The sequence below is a fragment of the Tamandua tetradactyla genome, chromosome 13 (assembly GCF_023851605.1).
Source record: "Tamandua tetradactyla isolate mTamTet1 chromosome 13, mTamTet1.pri, whole genome shotgun sequence".
In the NCBI taxonomy this organism is placed as follows: Eukaryota; Metazoa; Chordata; class Mammalia; order Pilosa; family Myrmecophagidae; genus Tamandua; species Tamandua tetradactyla.
The window spans coordinates 33,810,348-33,832,080 of record NC_135339.1 but is presented as its reverse complement, the minus strand read 5'-3'; the positions used below and the strand labels follow the sequence as shown (position 1 = coordinate 33,832,080).

Sequence of the window (21,733 nt, the reverse complement as noted above, 5' to 3'; positions counted from 1 at the left end):
AACAATAGTGATGGTACACAGAAATGTTCACCAGGGGTGAGGGTAGGGGTAGTCTTAAATAGGTGAAGTACAGGGGATTTTTTTAGGGCAGTGAAACTGTAGTGCCTGCTACTATAATAGTGGATACGTGACGGTATGCATTTACCAAAACCCATGCAACTTTACAGCACGAAGAGTGAACCTTAATATATGCAAATTTTAATACTCATTTAGAGGAAAACAGTTTGGCAGTTCCTCAAGAAGTTAAACATAGAATTACCATATGACCCAGCAATTCCATTTCTAAATTTAGACCCAAAAGAACTGAAAGCATGGACTCAAAAAGATATTTGGTCGCCGATGTTCACAGCAGCATTATTCTCAATGCCCCAAAGAAAGAAGTAATCCAGGTGTTCATCAACAGATGAATAAATAAAGTGTGGTGTGTATGTGTGTGTGTGTGTGTGTGTGTGTGTGTGTGTGTGTATGTGTGTGTGGAATATTATTCAGCTACTTTGTGATATATGCCACAAGATAGCTGAACCTTTAAGACACCATGTTGAGTGAACTAAGCCAGATACAAAAGGATATTGTGTGGTTCCCCTTATGTAAAAATATCTAGAATAAGCAAATCCATAGAGACAGAAGGTAGATTAGAGGTTACCGGGATTGGGATGAGTAGGAAAAGAGAGTTATTGCTTAATGGGGGCAGAGTTTTTGTTTTGGGGGATGACAAATTTTAGTAATGGTTGATGTTAATGGTAACATGACATTGTAAATGTAGTTAATGCTATTGAATTGTACGCTTAAAAATACTTAACCAGGCAAGTTTTATATATATATATTACCACAACTTAAAAATGGAAAAAAGAATTTTAGGCGGGAGATCCAGGATCATTGCAGAATGTGATGAAAGAATCTTAACTGTATTTCAAATGTGTGAAACAAGCTTGCTAACGAGAATGGAAGAAGATGCTGTCCTAAGTTAGTTTGGAAATGAGTGGCATCTGTAAGACTAAATTAAAAATAACTGTACATAAATGTTGTACTCTAGTTGACAAAGTTGTTTTCCATGGGGTACAGGTTAACAGTTCTGAAACCCACTATACAAGTGTACTGGAATTGTGTGCTTAACTGCATGCTTCTCACTGTTGGAGGTTACATCTGAGGAGCCTAAGGAGACTCAATGGTTAAATTTAATGTGGGATCCTGGATGTTCTTGAAACACATGAAGACATTAGGTGAAAACTAAAGACATCTCAAAGTATAGACTTTAGTTAATAATAATATTTCAATATTGGTTCATTAAGTGTGACAAATGTAGCATACTAATGTAAGGTTTGAATTATAGGGAAAACTGGCTATGAGGTATATGGGAACTGTTTATATTACTTTTGTAGTTTTTCTGTAAATCTAAAACTATTCTGAAATTTTAGAAGTTTGTTAAAGTTGCAGATATCACGGCATTTCAGTCCCAATATTTGTTTCTCCCAAATGCAAAGGCATTCTTTTATATAGCCACAAGACTAAAATCAGGTAAGAATAAGAAATAGAACATTAATAAAATTTTAACACCTGAACTACAGCCCATATTCAAATTGTCCAAGTAACCATAATAATGTCCCATATATCTGCATTATTATTGTCTTTAATACAGAATCCAATCTAGGATCACACATTGCATTTAATTGTCATTTTTCTATAGTCTCCTCCAGCATAGTACAGTCCCCTCATGATAAGGAATTTTAACACCTTTCTCTTTTCAATTGATAGATAAGTATACTTTGTTTAATGGCTTCAATACCTTTTTCTGGGTGGGGGTGGGGTGGATAGCAAAGTTAGGATTGGTGGAGACTGTACCATTTCTTAAGAGTGGGAGTAGGATCGTGGAAAGCTGTTTTTCATGAAATGATGATGACATTTTATAAGAGGCAGATGGCTTTTAGTGCCAACCAGGCAGCATGCTGGTTTAGTGCTGTCATTACTGATACCAGAATTAAATTTGTTGGTGGTGTAGTTCCTGTGGCAGTTATTCGCATTTTTTTTCTAAGTTGCCCAAGATAGAAATAAAGGTCCCACCACTCAGATTTTCTTATGCATAGAAAGTATTTAGACATTTCCTCCCTCAGTTGTCCATCTCAAGAGAACATGGAGAGTATTTTTAAATGATTTTACGATGTTTAAATCTTTGTTCTGGTTGTTATTTTTGCAGTTTAATTTCTGTTATTATTTGCTTTACAAAATGCACAGACCAAATCTTTCCACCTCATTAGTGAAAGATAGTAATAGGTAGTATGCCTGTGAGAGGAGAGTTTTCAACATACAGAGGGAGATTGTTCTAGCTGTAGGGAGTGGCATGGGAAAAAAAATTACTGAGTTGTAGATACTAGAGGAACTAGGAAGATTTGAATAAGTGAAATTAAGGAAAGAGTTTCAGAAATGTGACAGTATTATATTTGATTTTGATATCAACATCACAAATTTAGTTTCAGTTAAAAAGCAATGGCACACTCTCTCTCCAGCCAATATGACGAGCATTCTCACCACCCTCCCTCTCTCTGCGTGGGACATGACTTCCAGGGGTGTGGACCTTCCTGGCAATGTGGGACAGAGATCCTGGAATGAGCTGAGACTCAGCATCAAGGGATTGAGAAAAACCCTAGAATGAGCTGAGAATTAACATCAAGGGATTGAGAGAACCTTCTCAACCAAAAGGGGGAAGAGTGAAACGAGACTAAGTGTCAATGGCTGAGAGATTCCAAACAGAGTCGAGAGGTTATCCTGGAGGTTATTCTTATGCATTAAGTAGATATCACCTTGTTATTCAAGATGTAGTGGAGAGGCTGGAGGGAACTGCCTGAAAATGTAGAGCTGTGTTCCAGTAGCCATGTTTCTTGATGATGATTGAACAATGATATAGCTTTCACAATGAGACTCTGTGAATGTGAAAACCTTATGTCTGATGCTCCTTTTATCTACCTTGTCAACAGACGAGTAGAACATATGGAATAAAAATAAATAATAGGGGGAACAAATGTTAAAATAAATTTAGTTCAAAATGCTAGTGATAAATGAAAGCAAGGGGTAAAGGTTATGGTATGTATAATCTTTTCTTTTTTTTCTGTTATCGTTTTATTTCTTTTTCTGTTGTCTTTATTTCTTTTTCTAAATCGATGCAAATGTTCTAAAAATGATGAATATGCAACTATGTGATGATATTAAGAATTACTGATTATATATGTAGAATGGAATGATATGTTAATATTTTTGTTTGTTGTTAATTTTCTTAATTAATAAAAAAAAGCAATGGCACAAGTGGAGAATTCTTGATATTCTCACAAGCAGCGGGGACAACCAAAGCAAATAGGCTGAGCCCCCGATCTTGGGGTTTGTTCATATGAAACTTAACCCTGCAAAGGATAGGCTAAGCCTACTTAAAATTAGGCCTAAGAGTCACCCACAGGAGAACTTTTGTTGCTCAGATTTGGCCTCTCTCTCTTAGCCAACACAACAAGCAAACTCACTGCCCTCCCCCTCTCTACATGGGACATGCCTCCCAGGGGTGTGGACCTTCCTGGCAATGTGGGACAGAAATCCTGGAATGAGCAGGAACTCAGCATCAAGGGATTGAGAAAACCTTCTCGACCAAAGGGGAAGTGCAAAATGAGACAAAATAAATTGTTAGTGACTGAGAGATTCCAAACAGAGTCGAGAGGTTATCCTGGAGGTTGTTCTTACGCATAGTATAGATATCACCTTTTTAGTTAAGGTATATTGGAAAAGCTGGTGGAAAGGGCCTGAAAATGTAGAGCTGTGTTCCAATAATCGTGTTTTTTTTTAAGATAATTGTATAATGATATAGCTTTCTCAGTGTGATTGTGAAAACCTTTTATCTACCTTATTGACAGATGAGTAAAACATATGGATTAAAAATAAATAATAGGAAGAACAAATGTTAAATTTAGTAGATTGATATGCTAGTGATCAGTAAAAGGGAGGGATAAGAGGTATGGTTTGTATGAATTTTTTTCTGTTTTTTTATTCCTTTTTCTGAATTGATGCCAATGTTCTAAGAAATGATCATGATGAATATACAACTATGTGATGATATTGTGAGTTACTGATTATATATGAAGAATGGAATGATCATATGGTAAGAATGTTTGTATTTGTATGTTGTTATGCTTAATAAATAAAATTAAAAAAAGAAAGAAAGAAAAAAAAAGCAATGTCAGGGTTGGCCATTGGTGGCTCAGCAGACAGAATTCTTGCCTGCCGTGCTGGAGACCAGGGTTTGATTCCCAGTGCCTGCCCATACAAAAAACAAAGCAATGGCAATTGATTGTACACCATGTACACCATGTACAATGTATGTTGGTGAGGATTTGTCAAAAATATTTAAAAAGAAAAAGGAAAAAAGCCACGACATGTTCATTGTTGTATCCCTGGTGCTAGAGAAATAGTGCCTAAAACATAGCATAACTTCAGTGATATTTAGTTTTGTTTAATGGGCAGGAATTACAAGATTTTGAAACCAAAGTATTAAATTCACTTCAGCTTGGGTAGAGCCTAGAAAAGAGTTGTGCTTAATTGTAAGGTGCTTGTAGCTTAGGTTGCACAGTAGGTATGAGTTTTCTGTGGGAGTATGTAGCAGCAATTTTAGATCTCAGTACAGTTCAGAGAGGTTCACTTGTGGTCATGTACTGAATTGCATAGAACAGGATGGAATCCATCCATTTCTTACTCATCCTCTATTTGTGTATGGGGTTGTATTAGGAGTGGAAAATTTCTCAACATTTCAGAAGTGGTTTATGTGTGATTTTTCTTCCCCAAAAGCTGCTGCTGCTTTTTTTCTTTTGGTTTTTTTTTTTAAGCTTAGATTACAGTTGAACTCTCGAGTTCTCTTTAATGTTGATGGAGCTAATAAGTAAGTTCAGGTTTTAACAGATTCTGTGCTTAAGGGGTTAAATAAAGCAAACAGTTCCTCTGAGTAAAGAATCAGGAGGCAGGAGCTGGTAAGATTAATTCTTTACCCCTTCAAGTATACCTACCTAACCAGTTTGGTAGATATTTTAAAAAGTGTGATGAATTTTAATAAAAAATGTAGATATTTGTCTCTTAGATTCAGTACACAATAAAAAAATAGGTCTTAGATATCTTTTATATGACAAGTCTATTGGTGGGTCACAATTAGAATTATTTAGATAACTTTTGACTATTGACTTCATTCTGCTAATATTATTCACTGGGAATCTGCCATAAACTATACATTATAAGAAATAATAGTTTCTTCTTTGGGTATAGAAGAGCACAGGTTTTGATATGAGAAGTTCAGTGTTTATGTTTTAGCTTTTACACTTGCTGGTACTTGATTCATAAGATACTTAATCTCTCTGAGCCTCAATTTTATCATCTATAGAAAGAGAACAATAACACCTACCCCACCTGTGAATTCTTATTCATGGTGCTTTATGACATTCTGAATGGAAGAACTGCACCTGGTAAACTGTGGAATGCTGTAGCTTGTGGGGACTATTGTCTTCTTTCAACTCCATGAGCTATACTCTGGAACTCTGCCCACAAAATGCTGAGTTGCTGCTTGAGTATTACAAGGGTTCCTAGCCCTTCAGTTCTCTAGTGTACTCTGTATTCAATTCAGCATTCTTTCTTAACGTTTTTCTTCCATTTGAGAACCACCACACAGTAGGCCCTGTGGTGGAAGTGGATGGAGGGATTTGGAGAGAAGGGAGAGAGGGGATGATAAAGTTGGAGTCTTAATTGGAGTGATTTAATCCTCCCCCACCCCCAACTTTGACCTTTAGCTTTCCTTTTAGAGTAGAAATTAGAAGCCTGGAGTAAAATTAGAAGTTTAGCACTGACAACATGAAAATTCCAAGTTCATAACTCTTGAAGACTGTGATTAAAACTTTTATAGTCTTGCAAAGGAATTTTTACTGCATTGTGTCTTTCCTTGCCAGTTTTAAACTTGTACCTTCAGTTACAGAATTTAGTTTTGGGTGTGGGTTTTTTTGTTGTTCTTGGGTTTTTGTTCCACTTTTTCTTCCTATATAATTTTTGTCTCTGGTTTTTCAACGAGGTTATAGTTACTTGGTGGCCAGTTAATGATTTTTGGCAATGAAATTTCTTTTTCTTGAAATTTGTATATGACAAAACTACGTATCTATACACACACACATTTATTTGTTAGTGATCATGCAGGAACTTTTGCTGCATGATGGCTGCTTAAACAGTTCCATAATGATTCATGTAAGGATTCTATCATAAAGGGAATATACACAGGTACATTGATTATCATTAAACCTTGTACCACCAGATTTTCCAGTTGGTCTTGAACAGACACAAATTCATTATTTTCAAAGATTTGTTAAATTGTTACCATTATTGTTACACATAAATTGTGTAGCTTTTTCTCTTTTCTCCCTTGGTGATCTCTTACATTTATTTTAGTATCTAGGTAAAGGGTAGGATTTGACAAAAAGTCCAGATAAACTATGGTCACTTTCACATTACTTTAAAAATCCAGTAAAACTAAAACCAGTTTACCATACTGACAGCATTTTGCTAAATTATATTCAGTTTTAATCCAAAAAAAGTAAGGATGTTATTATTAGTAGTATCACACCTTAATTTGTTGAAGATGCAGACTTTGGAAATTCAGATTCTTGGGCCTTACACAAAGATAGGTTTGGGAACCCTGGACCCGGTGACAGTTTATTGAGGATACTTTTCAGAGTTCTCAAGGACCTAGGACTCCTTAAAGATTTCTAAGACAAGGACTTTAAACTGTCTCAGGAACTTAATAATTGCATGTGTGTTTTATTTATTAAGGTTCCTAAACTTTCCTTTGGGGGAAGAATACTGCCTTGAAAAAAGTTTGAAACCACTGTTAAAAGCTATTTATGCGCTGAGTAGGAAGTTTAACTAGAACTATCTCCAGGATCCTTCTTTTTTTTTTTTTTTTTCCTTTGGTATGGGCAGGCTCTGCTCCAGGAGTTCATCCCGGGTCTCCAGCATGGCAGGCGAGGACTCCTGCCAGTGAGCCACCATTGCCTGCCCAGGATCCTTACTATTTTAAGATATTGATTCTACTTTTAAAATTCACTGAGTCTGTTTATACTAGAAACCTAATATTTAAACAGAATTGGAAGAAACTCTTGATAAAGGACAGAAAACCTTTGCCCTCTTTGTCTTTCATGAAGCCCTTTATAAACTCAGTTGGCATAAGATATACCATCTTTCCTTTGGAGAACACATACTTTCCATGATGTGAATGCTCCCTCCCATGGCTGATTTCAAGGTACCAATGTGATGTGAATGTGGGGTTGGGAAAAGATACACACAGCACACTCATATTTGTACCATACTGACAGAATCGAGATTAAAAAAAACCCTCAAGGCCATAGTAAGACGTAGCAAAATAATAAGAAATAAGATAACTTGAAAGTGATGAGGTTTTTGTTTTTGTGTTGGACTTTTGCATTATTTCCAGTTTGGGGCTATTGTGGATAAAGCAGATATGGACATTTGAATACAGTTCTTTTAATGGACAGTTGTTTTCATTTCTCTTGAGTAAATATCTAGGAAAGATTTCCTAACAGTTTTCAAAGCAGCAGTTGCTTCATATCCTTGCCAAAAATTAGTAATGTTACTCATTTAATTTTGTCATTCTAGTGGTTTATTGTGTTATCTTATTGTGGTTTTAAATTTGCATTTTCCTTATGAATAGCAACGTTGACAAAAGTGATGAGTTTTTGAGTATTTATTGCCTTTGTTTTTAATGTTTTACATGTATAAATTATTTCACTGTAAGAATATCCAAGAAATCGTTTCCATGCTTATCTTTGGGGAAACAGATTGTTTAAAAATGGAAGAAGACCTTTACTTGGCATCTTATCTTCTACCTTATTAGGTGATTTTGATGTGTGGATAGGTTGGGGGAAATGATCATTAGTTCCCAATCACAATATCTAAACTGAATTGTTTTTCCTTAGTTGCCCAGCCCATTAGAGCTGAATTGTGTGCTTAATTGCACTGAATACTATATATATATATATATATACATATTTTTTGGCTGTTACAATGGAGATATTTTTTTATTGATCATCTTAACTACAAACATTCTATGCATGGTTTACAATCAGTGGCTCACAATATCATCACGCAGCTGTGCATTCATCACCATGATTACCTTTCAGAATATTTGCATCACTCCAGAAAAAGAAATAAAAAGAAAAAACTCATACATACCATACCCAAACCCCTCCCTCTCTTTGACAACGAGTATTTCCATCTACCCAATCTATTCTGACCTTTGTCCCCTGTGTTATTTGTTCATTTCCGTCAATATTTTTTACTCATCTGTCCACACCTTAGACAAAAGAAGCATCAGACACAAGATTTTCACAATCACACAGTCACCATTGTAAAAGCCGTATCATTATGAGCCTTTGAGAATCAAGGCTACTGGGACACAGCTCAATAGTTTCAGGTACTTCCCTCTAGCTACTCTAATACATCATAATCCAAAAAGGGATATCTATATAATTGAACCCTTTATTTTAACTACTTATGCTTTCCTGTTTTCTTTCAAATGGTTTGAGAAAGTTTTGCCGAACGTATATGTTAAAATGTAAAGAGAAAGGAATTAGGACTAGGAAAAAAAGAACAAAATGAAAGATCAGGATCTAGTAAATACTAATATACAAATCCTCAGAACCACTGTAGTTGATATAGTTGAACTACAAATTTGACTTTGAATTTCCTGGCTATCAGTGAAAACATATATGTTTTCTTATCAAAGAGTAGGAAGAACATCATTTTCTGAGAGAAAGCTAAGCATTCCTTTGTAGTGAATTCCAAAGTAAATTTCATACATGAAGTCACATATGTAGGGATGCCAATTAATATACTAGTGCCCTTGCTACTATTATATTAGTTCCCACTTCCCTCTAGTACTTGTAGCCGTGGGTTTCAGATGGCCGTTTCTTATAATTTACTTCAAGGAAACAAATGTAATATCCAGAATTAACTGTGCTAAAGTAACCTTACCCCTCCAAAGTGCCTATGGTATAAAGTCGAGGAATATAACGTCTGATGGTCAAGCTAGATCAAAGCTAGAATGCACAGCCTTTAGAACAGGATGGCAGAAGATATGGCAGATTGGTCTACCCAATTGCTGTACTTCGTGTGAGTTTATAGGGGTGTGTTGACAAGGATTGTAAGACTTGGCTCAGCAGAAAAGAACACAGTGAATGATTAGCAATCTCTCTTTTGGTCACAGGAAAGGGGAAATAGCAGCAGACCTCCTGTTTGTCATCCTTCTTCCAGACTACTTATGTAAATTTCACTTGCCTCCTGTGGTCTTGTAGTACAAAATTGATTGCAGACAAATGGAGTTTATATTCTTCGTAAGGGGCCTGGAGTGTAATATTTTCTGTTCCTCTTTAAAAGTGTATATGGGGGCCACGGTGGCTCAGCAGGCAGAGATCTCACCTGCCATGCCAGAGACCGGGGTTTGATTCCCGGTGCCTGCCCATGCAAAAAACAAGAAAAGAAGAAAAGTATATCCTACCCTGGTCTAAATGCAGCTGACCATGTTTGCTCATTTTTAGGGTGGGCCAAGGTGGCTCAGCAGGCAGAGTTCTTGCCTGCCATGTCAGAGACCTGGGTTTGATTCCTGGTGCCTGCCCACACTCAAAAAAATAATAATAATAATGTATATGGTACATATTTTAATTGTGACTAACTTATCCTAATAAGCCTGCTACATCTGTCATCTTTCTGATGTTTGATCCTATAGTTTCTTTTGTTTATTTAACATTAGCTATCCCATTTTTAGTTGATCTCTAGTTTCATTGAGGTTTTTTTGGACTTGACTCTAACAGAGCACCATAATTACTTTTTCTGTTTTATTTTGAAGAATGATTCTTAGGCAGTGTAATAAGAATTTACCAGGTAAATCCTGTGTGTGTGGCCAGATTAAATATTAATAATATGTAGATCATTATCCACAATAAACTATTTTATGTATTTACTTCTTTACAAACTACATAATCAGAGAGGAAATTTGTAATTTAAAGGCAATTTTAGGGAAAATTAAAAGTAGTTCAGAAATTAAAAGTTAACACCACTAACTAGATTTATTTAGGGTTTTTTTTTTCTTTTTTGGCTGTATCTTAATATCTTAACTATGTAGTTCATTTGTTGAAATAAATGCCTGTTGACTTTACTGGCTCTTCTACTTTATGTTTGTCTTTTTTTTTTTTTTCCTTATATTATTCAAACCAAAAATTAGTTCTTAAATGAGTATTTTCATACATTCCTGGTAAAAATGTAAATTGATAATGCTCTTGTAAAGAACGGTTTGATAATGTGTATCAAAGACTTCAAAATTAAGACCTTTTGATGTAGTTATTTCACTTATAGGGAAAGGTCATTAGGAAATAAACAGTGATAAAAAGTGTATTCTGGAGAAAGAGAGTTCTAGGCTTTGATTCCAGCCTCCAAATTTACATGTTCTATGAACTGGGGTAAGTTTCTTAACCTCTTAAATCCTCAGTCTTCATATCAGTAAAATAGGTGTAAAAATAGCAGCTTTCTCTTGGTGTTATTATAAGAAATTAAATGAGATGATATCCGTAAAGTGCTTAGCATCAGAACAAATATAAAATAATCGTTCAATAAATAATTGCTGTTATTAATAATAGTAGAACTATTGTTCCTCATACCATGAATGAAAATAAACACATAGGAAAAGCTTTAAATGACTCATTCACAAGAGAGACTGCTATACCATGTAGTTGTTAAATAATGTCTTAAATAATTTTAAGATATGAGGAAATGCCTACAATGTAGCTTTGAGTGAAAAGAACAGGATAAAACTATTCTTTAAGATGTTTTATGCTTTAAAGTGTTTTTAATTAATTACATTTTTACAATATTATGTTTTAAAATGTTAATTATATTTTTAAATTGTGGTTTAAAATAGATTACAGGAGAAAAGTTGGAAAAGATCATTTCAAAGTATTAAGAATAGATCACTTGTAATAATTTTTTAAACTAGGTGATAGGTATAGGAGATTTATTTTATTAATACTATTCTATTTTTAAATACTTCCCCTTTTCAAAGGTTTTTTCCAAAGAATGACAATAAGAATAGCAGATTAAAAAGAAAATGGTTTAAATCCTTAGTATTATCTGTTTTGTAACTTGTTTAAATATAAATGAACTCTTGATCAGTTTTGTTATTAATGCTTTTATATGGTTTTTAAAGCATTTGAGAGATTGTGATAAACCTGATTTGTGAAGATTTTATTAAAATTATGGTGGAAATGTTTAAAGGTGTGGAAAAGCCCTTAACAAAAGGGAAAGATGGTTCACTTATGACTTTGGTTGGACATTTCTCAGCCGTAGAACTGTAAACTAGCAACTTATTGAATTTCCCTTTTTAAAAGCCATTCTGTTTCTGGTATATTGCATTCCGGCAGCTAGCAAACTAGAACAGATTTTGATACCAGAGAGTAGGGTGCTGCTGCTGCAGTTTGCAAATACCAAACATGTTGGAACGGCTTTTTAAATGGAAAAGGGGATCTGGAGGAGTTGTGAGAAGCTTGATAGAGAAGGCCTAGAATGCTTTGAAGAGACTGTTGGTAGAAACATGGACTCTAAAGATACCTCTGACCAGGCTCTGGGCAGGAAGGAGGTGTGTGCTATTACAGACTGGAAGGAAGGAGATCCTTGTTTTAAAATGGCAGATAATCTGACAAAGTTGACTAGTGGCTTTGGCTGGAAGGCAGATTTTAAAAGCCATGTTTTAATCAAAATCCCATTTCATAAAGGTAGAATAATCCCTATTCAATACTGTATGTTCGAAACTGTAATCAGATCATCTCCCTGGAGATGTGATTTAATCAAGAGTGGTTGTTAAACCGGATTAGGTGACATGTCTTCACCCATGTGGATGGGTCTTGAGAAGTTTCTGGAGTCCTATAAAAGAGGAAACATTTTGGAGAATGAAGAGATTTGGAGAGAGCAGAGAATGCTGCAGTACCACAAAGCAGAGAGTCCACGAGCCAACGACATTTGGATGAAGGAAAACACCTCCCAGGGAGCTTCATGAAACCGGAAACCAGGAGAAAAAGTAGCAGATGACACCATGTTTGCCATGTGCCTTCTCACTTGAAAGAGAAACTCTGAACTTCATCGGCCTTCTTGAACCAAGGTGTCTTTCTCTGGATGGATGACTTTGATTGGACATTTCTCGGCCTTAGAACTGTAAACTAGCAACTTATTAAATTCTCCTTTTTAAAAGCCATTCTGTTTCTGGTATATTGCATTCCGGCAGCTAGCAAACTCGAACAACTTAGTAGTGGAATTAGTAGTGATTTTTATTTTCTCTTTAATTCTTTTCTACATTTAAAAAAATCTATAATAAACTGTTGTTAAAGCCATAATCAGAAAAAGAAGTTTTAATCTTTTATGAAATTAACATAATTTCATAATTTAATGGCATTATTACTTCTAGTATTGAAAACATTCTTATTAGTGGCTTTTGAGACTTGCCTTTGAACATACTATAATTCTCTAAATATATTTTTGGCAAATAATTGATTATATCTGAATATTTGTCTGGAACATACCTATTTTCCATTTATGAAAAATTATACAAAGACCATCTCCACTTCTGCATTCCTACAAAGTATTTTTTTTTCATTTTTAAAGATATCATAAATTATTTGACATTGACAATATTTGTACATTTCAATAGGTAAGCTCACCTTAGTGGGCTAGAGGGGTATGATGAGTAATTTGGCAAAGTTTAGGCAGAAATAAGAGTAAAGAAAATGAGTAACTGTTTCTTCTAACTTAGAAGTAATTGAAACAATATTCAAGTTTATAGGTGAATGTTATTTGTGGCAAGTATTCCCATTATAAAACATGGGTTTATCTTGTAGGTGGTCTTCTAAAATAAACTTTATTTGGTTATACACTGTGCTCATGTTTTGGCTTTATGCCTGTGACCTCCCAGGTTGTTAACATCTAAAATAGGCCCAATGTTGAAAAAAATTTTTTTTTAATTAGAGAATATTATACATGTTAGTAATAAATTACTACGTAATAGTCACATTGGAGCTGTAATAAGTTATAATATTAATAGTGACAGCCCTTAAAAATTGTCTGTTTTAAGACATCTCTCCTGTGTTCCGAATGAAATACATTATTGTTTTCTACTCCTGCAAAAGAGTTAGGTATTAAGGATATTGCATTTATTTATTTGCTTTATTCTATTCAATGCAGAGATTAAAAAATAAAGACATAGTACTACCTAGCACCAAATCTTACTATATATGATAAAATTACTTTAGAAGTAAATTATATACTTGAGAAACACATCAAACTTTTAATCTAGAAAATGCTAAATGAAAAATTACTAATTCTGAAAAAGTGTTCCAAAATTCCAAATAAAGGTAATTTGTAAGTCTGTGGAGGAAGTCTGAATTTTGAAGTAAAGATGTGATTTTATTAAAGAAGGAAGAGAAAGAAGACAGGATAAGGGGAGGAGAAAAGATGGGGACAGAGGAGGCATTCTAGGCAAGAAGTGTATCCTACAAGATTGAAGTGGGATGGAAACAGCCAAAATGTCCATCAACAGACGAGTGGCTAAACAAACTGTGGTATATACATACGATGGAATATTATACAGCTTTAAGACAGAATAAACTTATGAAGCATGTAATAACATGGATGGACCTAGAGAACATAATGCTGAGTGAGTCTAGCCAAAAACTAAAGGACAAATACTGTATGGTCCCACTGATGTGAACCGACATTCGAGAATAAACTTGGAATATGTCATTGGTAACAGAGGCCAGCAGGAGTTAGAAACAGGGTAAGATAATGGGTAATTGGAGCTGAAGGGATACAGACTGTGCAACAGGACTAGATACAAAAACTCAAAAATGGACAGCACAATAATACCTAATTGTAATGTAATTATGTTAAAACACTGAATGAAGCTGCATCTGAGCTATAGTTTTTTGTTTGTTTGTTTGTTTGTTTGTCTTTTGTTTTTTTTCTTTTTCCTTTTTTATTATTATTATTATTTTTATTTTTTTCTCTATATTAACATTCTATATCTTTTTCTGTTGTTTTGCTAGTTCTTTTCCTAATCGATGCAAATGTACTAAGAAATGATGATCATGCATCTATGTGATGATGTTAAGAATTACTGATTGCATATGTAGAATGGAATGATTTCTAAATGTGTTAATTTATTTTTTTCTTTAATTAATAAAAAAAAAAAAAAAACTCTGTACCCAGAGGGACACACCAAAAAATAAATAAATAAATGAATAAAATAAAATAAAATAAAAAGATTGAAGTGGAAATACAAGAGGCATCCTGAAGAACCCACATTGGAACAGATGGTTTATTTAAGGCAGTGGTTTTCAAATTCTGTCCTGAGGAGCCTGCAGAGGCTGACTGGCATGGTGGTGAGGAGGCCAGCTCTTGAAGTCCTTACTCAAGGCGGTCTTGCAGGTATGTTAAAGATGGATATGAAAGTGAAGCCAGAAGAATGTGTTGAGCAACTATTCAATAAATCAGATGAGATGACATGAGCCCAAACGCATTTCTGGCCATGATTTGAAAATAAAAGAGAGGGATGGATTCACGTACTCTCACCAAGGAAGAACCGACAGAACTGGGTTAGAGATTGCATGAATGTGTTTTACAGGGAAAGGGGGAATCAAAGATCGATCCCGTGATAGAAATGAAGACTCTCATGTTAAATTTAAATGTGGATTAAAATTAGTAATATAAGTATGTGAAATATAACTATAATAGCTAACTATGGAATTATACCTAGGTTTGGCAGTAAGGATGAACACATAGAGGACCTGGGATTGCACTTGTTTACCCTTCAGGTTAATTATTTGAGCAAAAAGACTGCTTTCTTAGAAGTCTCTAAGCTTAGAAAGCCTCTGTGTCTCTCTAAATTTGTGATGGGGCCCCTATGTTAAATTGAAAAGCCCGTGGTACAGCCAGAAATCTCAAATCCAGAATCTGGGGATTGGCTCTGGGTGAAGTGGCATTAACAGAATATTTTTATTAGATAAGAAAGAGATTGTTAATAAAGTTGCTTCCAGCTGATAAGGAATAGGACCACCGAAGGAAAAGATTTAGTATTCCTCTGACCAGGTAACATAAGCCCCAAACCCAGGGCTTAACATTTTTAGGGAAAAGAAAGGCATCAGGAACTTACTATCCCCCACAAATAAAATATGTGTGTGTGTGTGTTTATATGTGTACATAATGTATATGTGTGTGCCTTTCACGTTAGGAAAGGCTTATTTAGTATAAATGTAAATATATTATACAGGTTCACACATATGCAAGATGTGTGTTTCAACGTAATGTCAAGGTGATAATAACCTAGAAAATGTTGGTTATATAATTGGTTATATAGATAAAGGTAGGACCGGAGCAAGAAATAAATGAGAGAAGATGCCTGGGGCATCATGTACTGCTAGAAAATGAGGAAGTGCTTGTTTTTTGTTGCTACCAAACACCGCACATATACAAATAATGATGGGGTATGTTGGCAGGACATGGAGGCTCACTGAAAGAGCTCCCAATAGCCAAAGCTGGAGCAATTTAAACAAAAAAACCAACCAACCAACAAACAAAAAAAAATGTAGTATTGGATTGTAGCTCAAAGTGTAAAATACATATCCATGAGTTCATACTGATAGAAATAGATAATTGAATGAATAAACAAATGGAGGAGAAGAAACAAATATCCTACCCAGAATTCCAAGTAATTTATGTATATACTGTACCCTCAAGAAAGTGGGACAAAACTCCCCACTCCTTAAGTATCACTGCAAATAGTGACTCCTCTTCCAAACAAGATGGTATGGAAAGATGGAGAGAGGGGGTAGTAGTCAGTAACTTTACTTAGCAAACACTACTTCAGCCAGGGGATGAAGGTTAGCTTCATCAATGATAAATCATGTGGGGGATAAGGATTCTTTTTTTTTTTTTGAGGTTTTTTGTTTGGTTTCCCAAAGATTCTCCCTTCCTCTTCTCCCATCCCCGATAACCTCTAATCTGTCTTCTATCTCTGTGAGTTTGCTATTTCTAGTTATCTCTTATAAGTTGTATCATTCAGCATTTGTCATTATGTGCTTTGCTTTCACTGGGCATAATATATTCAAGTTTCTTCCATGTTGTAGCATGTCTCATAATTTAATTCTTTCTTAAAGTCAAATAATATTCCATAGTGTATATGTACCACACTTTCCTTACCCATTCATTTATTGATGAACACTCTGGTTAACACCTTTTGGCTATCACAGATATACTGCTATAAACATTAATGTCCAAGTTTCTGTTTGAGACCCTGTTTTCACTTTTTTGGCATATATACCTACAAGTAGAATGCCAAGTCATATGGTAATTCTGTATTTAACTTTTTGAGAAGCCACTATATTGCTTTCTACAGTGGCTGCATCATTTTACATTCCTACCAACACTGCACTACAGTTCCAGTTTCTCTGACATTTATTTTCCTTTTTTTTCTAATAGCCAACCTAGTGGATGTGAAGTGCTGCTTCAGTAAAGTTTCGATTTGCGTGTCCTAATGGCTAATGATGTGGAGCATTTTTTCATATGTTTATTGGCCATTTGTATGTCTTCTTTAGAGAAGTGTCTTTTCAAGCCCTTTGCCTATTTATTGGGTTGTTTGTCTTTTGTTTTGCATTGTGAAAGTTCTTTATATATTCTGTAATATCCTCCAAATAGCCTGATCTTATATATGGTTTGCCACTATTTTCTCCCATTCTGTAGGTTGTCTTTTCACTTCCTTAATCATTTCCTTTGATGCACAAAAGATTTTCATTTTGATAAAGTCCAATTTGTCTATTGTTTCTTTTGTTGCTGGTACTTTGGGTGTCATTTTCAAGGACCCATTGTTGAATTCCTGGTCATTAAGATTTGCCTCTATGTTATCTTCTACGAGTTTTAAAATATTAATTCTTATATTAAGGTCCTTGATCCAGTTTGAGTAGACTTTTATACATGATGTGAAGTAGAAGCCTAACTTCATTCTTTACCATGTGGACATCCAGTTTACCCAACATCATTTATTAAAGAGACTGTTCTTTTTTTTTTTTTCATTATCATGATCATTTCGTAGAACATTTGCATCAATTCAGAAAAAGAAATAAAAAAGAAAACAGAAAAATATTCATACATACCATATCCCTTACTCCTCACTTTCATTGATCATTAGCATTTGAATCTACCAAATTTATTTTGACATTTGTTCCCCTATTATTTATTTATTTTTAATCCATATGTTTTACTCATCTGTCTATAAGGTAGACAGAAGAAGCATCAGACACAAGGTTTTCACAATCACACAGTCACGTTGCAAAAGCTGTATCATTATACAATCATCTTCAAGAAACATGGCTACTGGAACACAGTTCTACATTTTCAGGCAGTTCCCTCCAGCCTCTCTGTTACACCTTAACTAAAAAGGTGATATCTATTTAATGCGTAAGAATAACCTCCAGGATAACCTCTCGACTCTGCTGGGAATCTCTCAGCCATTGACGCTTTATTTTCTCTCATTTTGCTCTTCCCACTTTCAGTCGAGAAGGTTTTCTCAATCCTTTGGTGCTGAGTCCCAGCTCATTCTAGGATTTCTGTTCCATATTGCCAGGAAGGTCCACACCCCTGGGAGTCATGTCCCACACAGAGAGGGGGAAGGCAGTGAGTTTGCTTGTCATGTTGGCTGAGAAAGAGAGAGGCCATATCTGAGCAACAGAAGAGTTTCTTGACTGTTAGGCCTAATTTTAAGTAGGCTTAGCCTATCCTTTGCGGGGTTAAATTCCATATGAACAGACCCCAAGATTGGGGGCTCAGCTTATTGCTTTGGTTGTACCCACTGACTACTTGTGAGAATATCAAGAATTTAAAGAGACTGTTCTTTCCCCATTAATTGTACTTAGCACCCTTGTAAAAATTAGCTAGCTATAGATATGTGGATTTATTTCTAGACTTGCAATTCTGTTCCACTGATCTATTTGTCTTTATGCCATTCCACATTGTTTTGATTACTGTAGCTTTGTAGTACAATTTGATTTTGGGGAGTACAGGCCCGCCAACTTTGTTCTTCTTTTTCAAAGTTGTTTTAGCTATTCAGAGCCCCGATAGTATGTTCTCTTGTTAAGATTTGATGAGAATGACATTTCACCTCTATGGTCTTCCTCCAAAAGCACAGAGCCCCCGGTTATCCATGAGAACACATCAGACAAATCCCAATTGAGGGACATTCTAAAATATACCTGACCAATACCCTCCTAAATCTTAAAGTATGGACTCAATTAGTAATAGTGCATCAATATCGCTTCATTATTTATGACAAATACACCATACTAATGTAAGATGTTACTAATGGGGAAACTGGATCTGAGCTCTGTAAGGACTCTCTAAACTATCCATGCAAAAAAAAAGCGATTCTAAATTTTAAAAGTTAATTTTAAGAAGCCCAACAGGTGTCATATACACACATAACTTATTCACCCATGGTATAACTATATCTCATTCATAAAAAGCCAGTAAACAGTTGAAACAAATCTAATTTATGCTTATTCAGAATGGAAGTTAAAACAGGTTGAGGTACTATTTTTCTCCTATCCAGCTGTTAAAACTATTTTGCTGATGATACGCATTATTGACAAGATAAGGAATGTAAATTGGAATAACTTCTGTGAAGGTATTTGGTAGTAGGTAAAAAACTATGTACTCTGTTTAAAACAGCAATATCACAGCCAGGAAGTGAACATCAATGTATCCAAAAATATTCTGAGGAATATTAGCAAAAGTTCAGTAATTAATTATAAGCCTTTAAATAGGGAATGGTTTAAATAAACTTGCTGTATATGAATGTGGAAAGCAATACAGGCATTATGAATAATATTGTAAAATAATACTTCTTGACACTGAAAATATAGTATGTGAAAATGCCAGTTGCAAAACACGTATTCCATGTTATGCCATTTCTGTATTATTTCACAGCCTAATATGCATTACTTATAGAAGCCAGTGTTTCCCAGACTAATGGCGGTAAGGAGCCATTTCTTTATTACCACAAATTTAAGTGTTTGCATGTGTGTGTTTTATTTTTATCTTTTAGGTATACTGTGCACATGAAAGAAAAGTGGGATGTGTGTACAATAATGATGTTACCTATGCTTATCTCTGACTGGAAAGTTGGGGCCAGTTTTATTTTTGGTGATTTTCAACATATTCTGAATTTTCTTCGAGGACCCATGGAATATTTTTTTGTGATTGGGAGAAAAAATTATTTAAGTGTCAGTATTTAAAAAAAAAAAAACGTACACATTTTATTTACAGAAAATTGCCTTCTAAAATATTGAAAGCATCCTGTTGTGAAAAAGAAAATTATTTGCTTTTCTGATTGGATCTAGTTTATGCACTGATTTGCAGTTACGCAAATTTGCAGTAACGCAAATTTGCAGTAATTAATTTTCCATGTAGTTTTTACTTTTCTATTAGGTGAAATTTTTATGAGCTGTTAAAAGTATTGTTATATATAAGCCTTTTCATGTCCTTTACTTTTTAGATTGGTGTTTGGAATGCTTTATCCTGCGTATTATTCATACAAAGCTGTGAAAACAAAAAACGTGAAGGAATATGTAAGTACAGTTTTATCAGTGCTTAAAATTTGGTTGTCTGAAGAATGATGTACAAGACTAGAAAAACCATCATTCTTTTAAAAACACTGGAGTAATATTTTGGGTTAAAATATGGTATAAATTTGAAGTAATGAAAATTAGTCTTTTTTCAAAAACTAACTCTGAAGAAACTCCAAAGTGAAGTTTCAAAAATAGTTCACTGTCATTGACATTTAAATAAGCATATGGTTCCTAGACGAGTGATTGGGAGGCTCTTAATTTAGTCTGGAAGTTCCAGTATAATAAGGGATTGGCAGATCTTTGTTTAATTGATTGCTTTTTTTCTTTTCTTTTTTCCTTTTTACTTTTTTCTAGCTTTATAAATTTATGGGCATACTGAGAATATATCTCTCTAGCCCTAAACACTTTTTCTTGTTTCAGAGGGTTTTCATCACTTTCTGATTGATTCAAATGTGCAGATACCCTGTCACTACTGAAAACTGCAGTTTTTCCTTCGTGAATCAGACTATGTTTGTAATTGTTTCCTTTTTAGTCTTCAGTGTTTCTTGTATTGGTTTCCTCTCCCCGTTTCCCTTTCCTTTCCTTTATTATTTTTATGTTTTCTCATTTCTATATGTTCTCTTCAGTCCCAGTTTTATCCATACTGGTTAGTAGTAAATGGTTACTGGATAGCCATCGCAGTCTTATTTCCTATAACTCAGGTTAGGTTTTGATCTCTTGCTCCACTGCAAAAACCGAGCCTGAAGAAATGGGGCATATCTAGACCTTCTGACTAGATCTGCTGGGTTTTCAGAGGTGATTTTCTTTCTTCCCCTTGAAGGCAAGAAAAGGTTTTTCACTGGTACATTTAAAGTTCCCCAAGTGTGGAAAGGCAACAGCTCTGAATAAGTGTCGCTGTAATACAGAATAGTCAGAGAACCTAAATGTCTAAACTCTAAGAGATCTGAAACTTACTGTTGGCCACTGCCGTGTCTGTCTGGTAATTTCAAAGGAATATTAGGTGCTGAGAATAGAAACTGAAGAGGTAAACTTTATTAAATACCTTGAACCTGTGAGGAGGGATTTTTTTTTTAGAGTTAGTCTTAATTGTCAAAAAATGTGACAATGTGAGTAGAAGTACAATACTGGCTAGCACCTAATAAATGTGAACCTTCTCTCCTCCCTGTCTGGAATGTTTTAGTACTGTTGTTAAATCTTCTTTTTTTTTCTGAAACTAGTTACCTGTACAAGGTCGTATGTCTGACCTTTGGATCCATCTTACCTTATAAAATTTTCCAGAGAACTAAGATGTGCAATAACCACTGTGACTGTATATTTTTGTGGATATATTTAGGCTTAAGGTATCCTCCCACCTCCCTTCCCAAAAATGCTTGCTTTTGTAAAAAGAGAAAGTAATATACAATTTGAAAATGAAGTTTAGATGAGAAACTCTAATATGAGGATATGATCAGTTGGCATAGAATAATGTTTCCTATAATAAAAATAAAAGGTAAAAGAGTATTTTATTTTAAAATGATGTGGCCAAAAATGTGTCAAAAAATTAGAAATCCATATTTCATAAAGTAGCATATGAAATCCAGTATACATTCAGGTGAAATAGTTGAAAACAAATAATATCCTTAAATATGGTTGAGCAGCAAGCCAAATAAGAAAACTATGACAAATTATATTATTTTCTTTTTTTAAGGTAACTTTGAATGACATAAAGAATCTTCCTTTGCATCTCCCAATTAGACATTGAAAGGGCTGAGCATGGGGGAATAAAGGAGCACTACAAAGGAAAAAATATATATTTTTTATTTTAAAATAAAAGAAATATAAATGTTTTAAGCAAATTATAATAAAAAGATATGATGTATAAGTGAATGTTAAAGATGATGTTATTTAGGGATTGGCCTAAAAAACATTAAAAAAAAGTTAATCTGTTCATCACTATGTATCATTTTGACTTTGTTAATGTAAGATTTTAAAAAACTTAAAAGGTAGTTTTTTGTGTTTTATTCCCT

The 21,733-nt window shown here is 34.5% G+C and overlaps 1 protein-coding gene across 4 annotated transcripts in view; it reads left to right on the top strand.

The window, feature by feature from the left end:
• The window catches only part of REEP3 (receptor accessory protein 3), a 112,807-nt gene that overhangs the window by 49,469 nt on the left and 41,605 nt on the right, over window positions 1-21,733 (top strand). For 3 of the 4 annotated variants that reach the window (XM_077125167.1, XM_077125170.1, XM_077125168.1), the window contains one exon: window positions 19,655-19,727. In XM_077125167.1, coding sequence (XP_076981282.1) covers window positions 19,655-19,727 — 73 coding nt within the window. Of the gene's footprint in view, window positions 1-19,086; window positions 19,135-19,654; window positions 19,728-21,733 lie in introns of all 4 variants that reach the window. The other variant, XM_077125169.1, reaches the window with a different exon arrangement.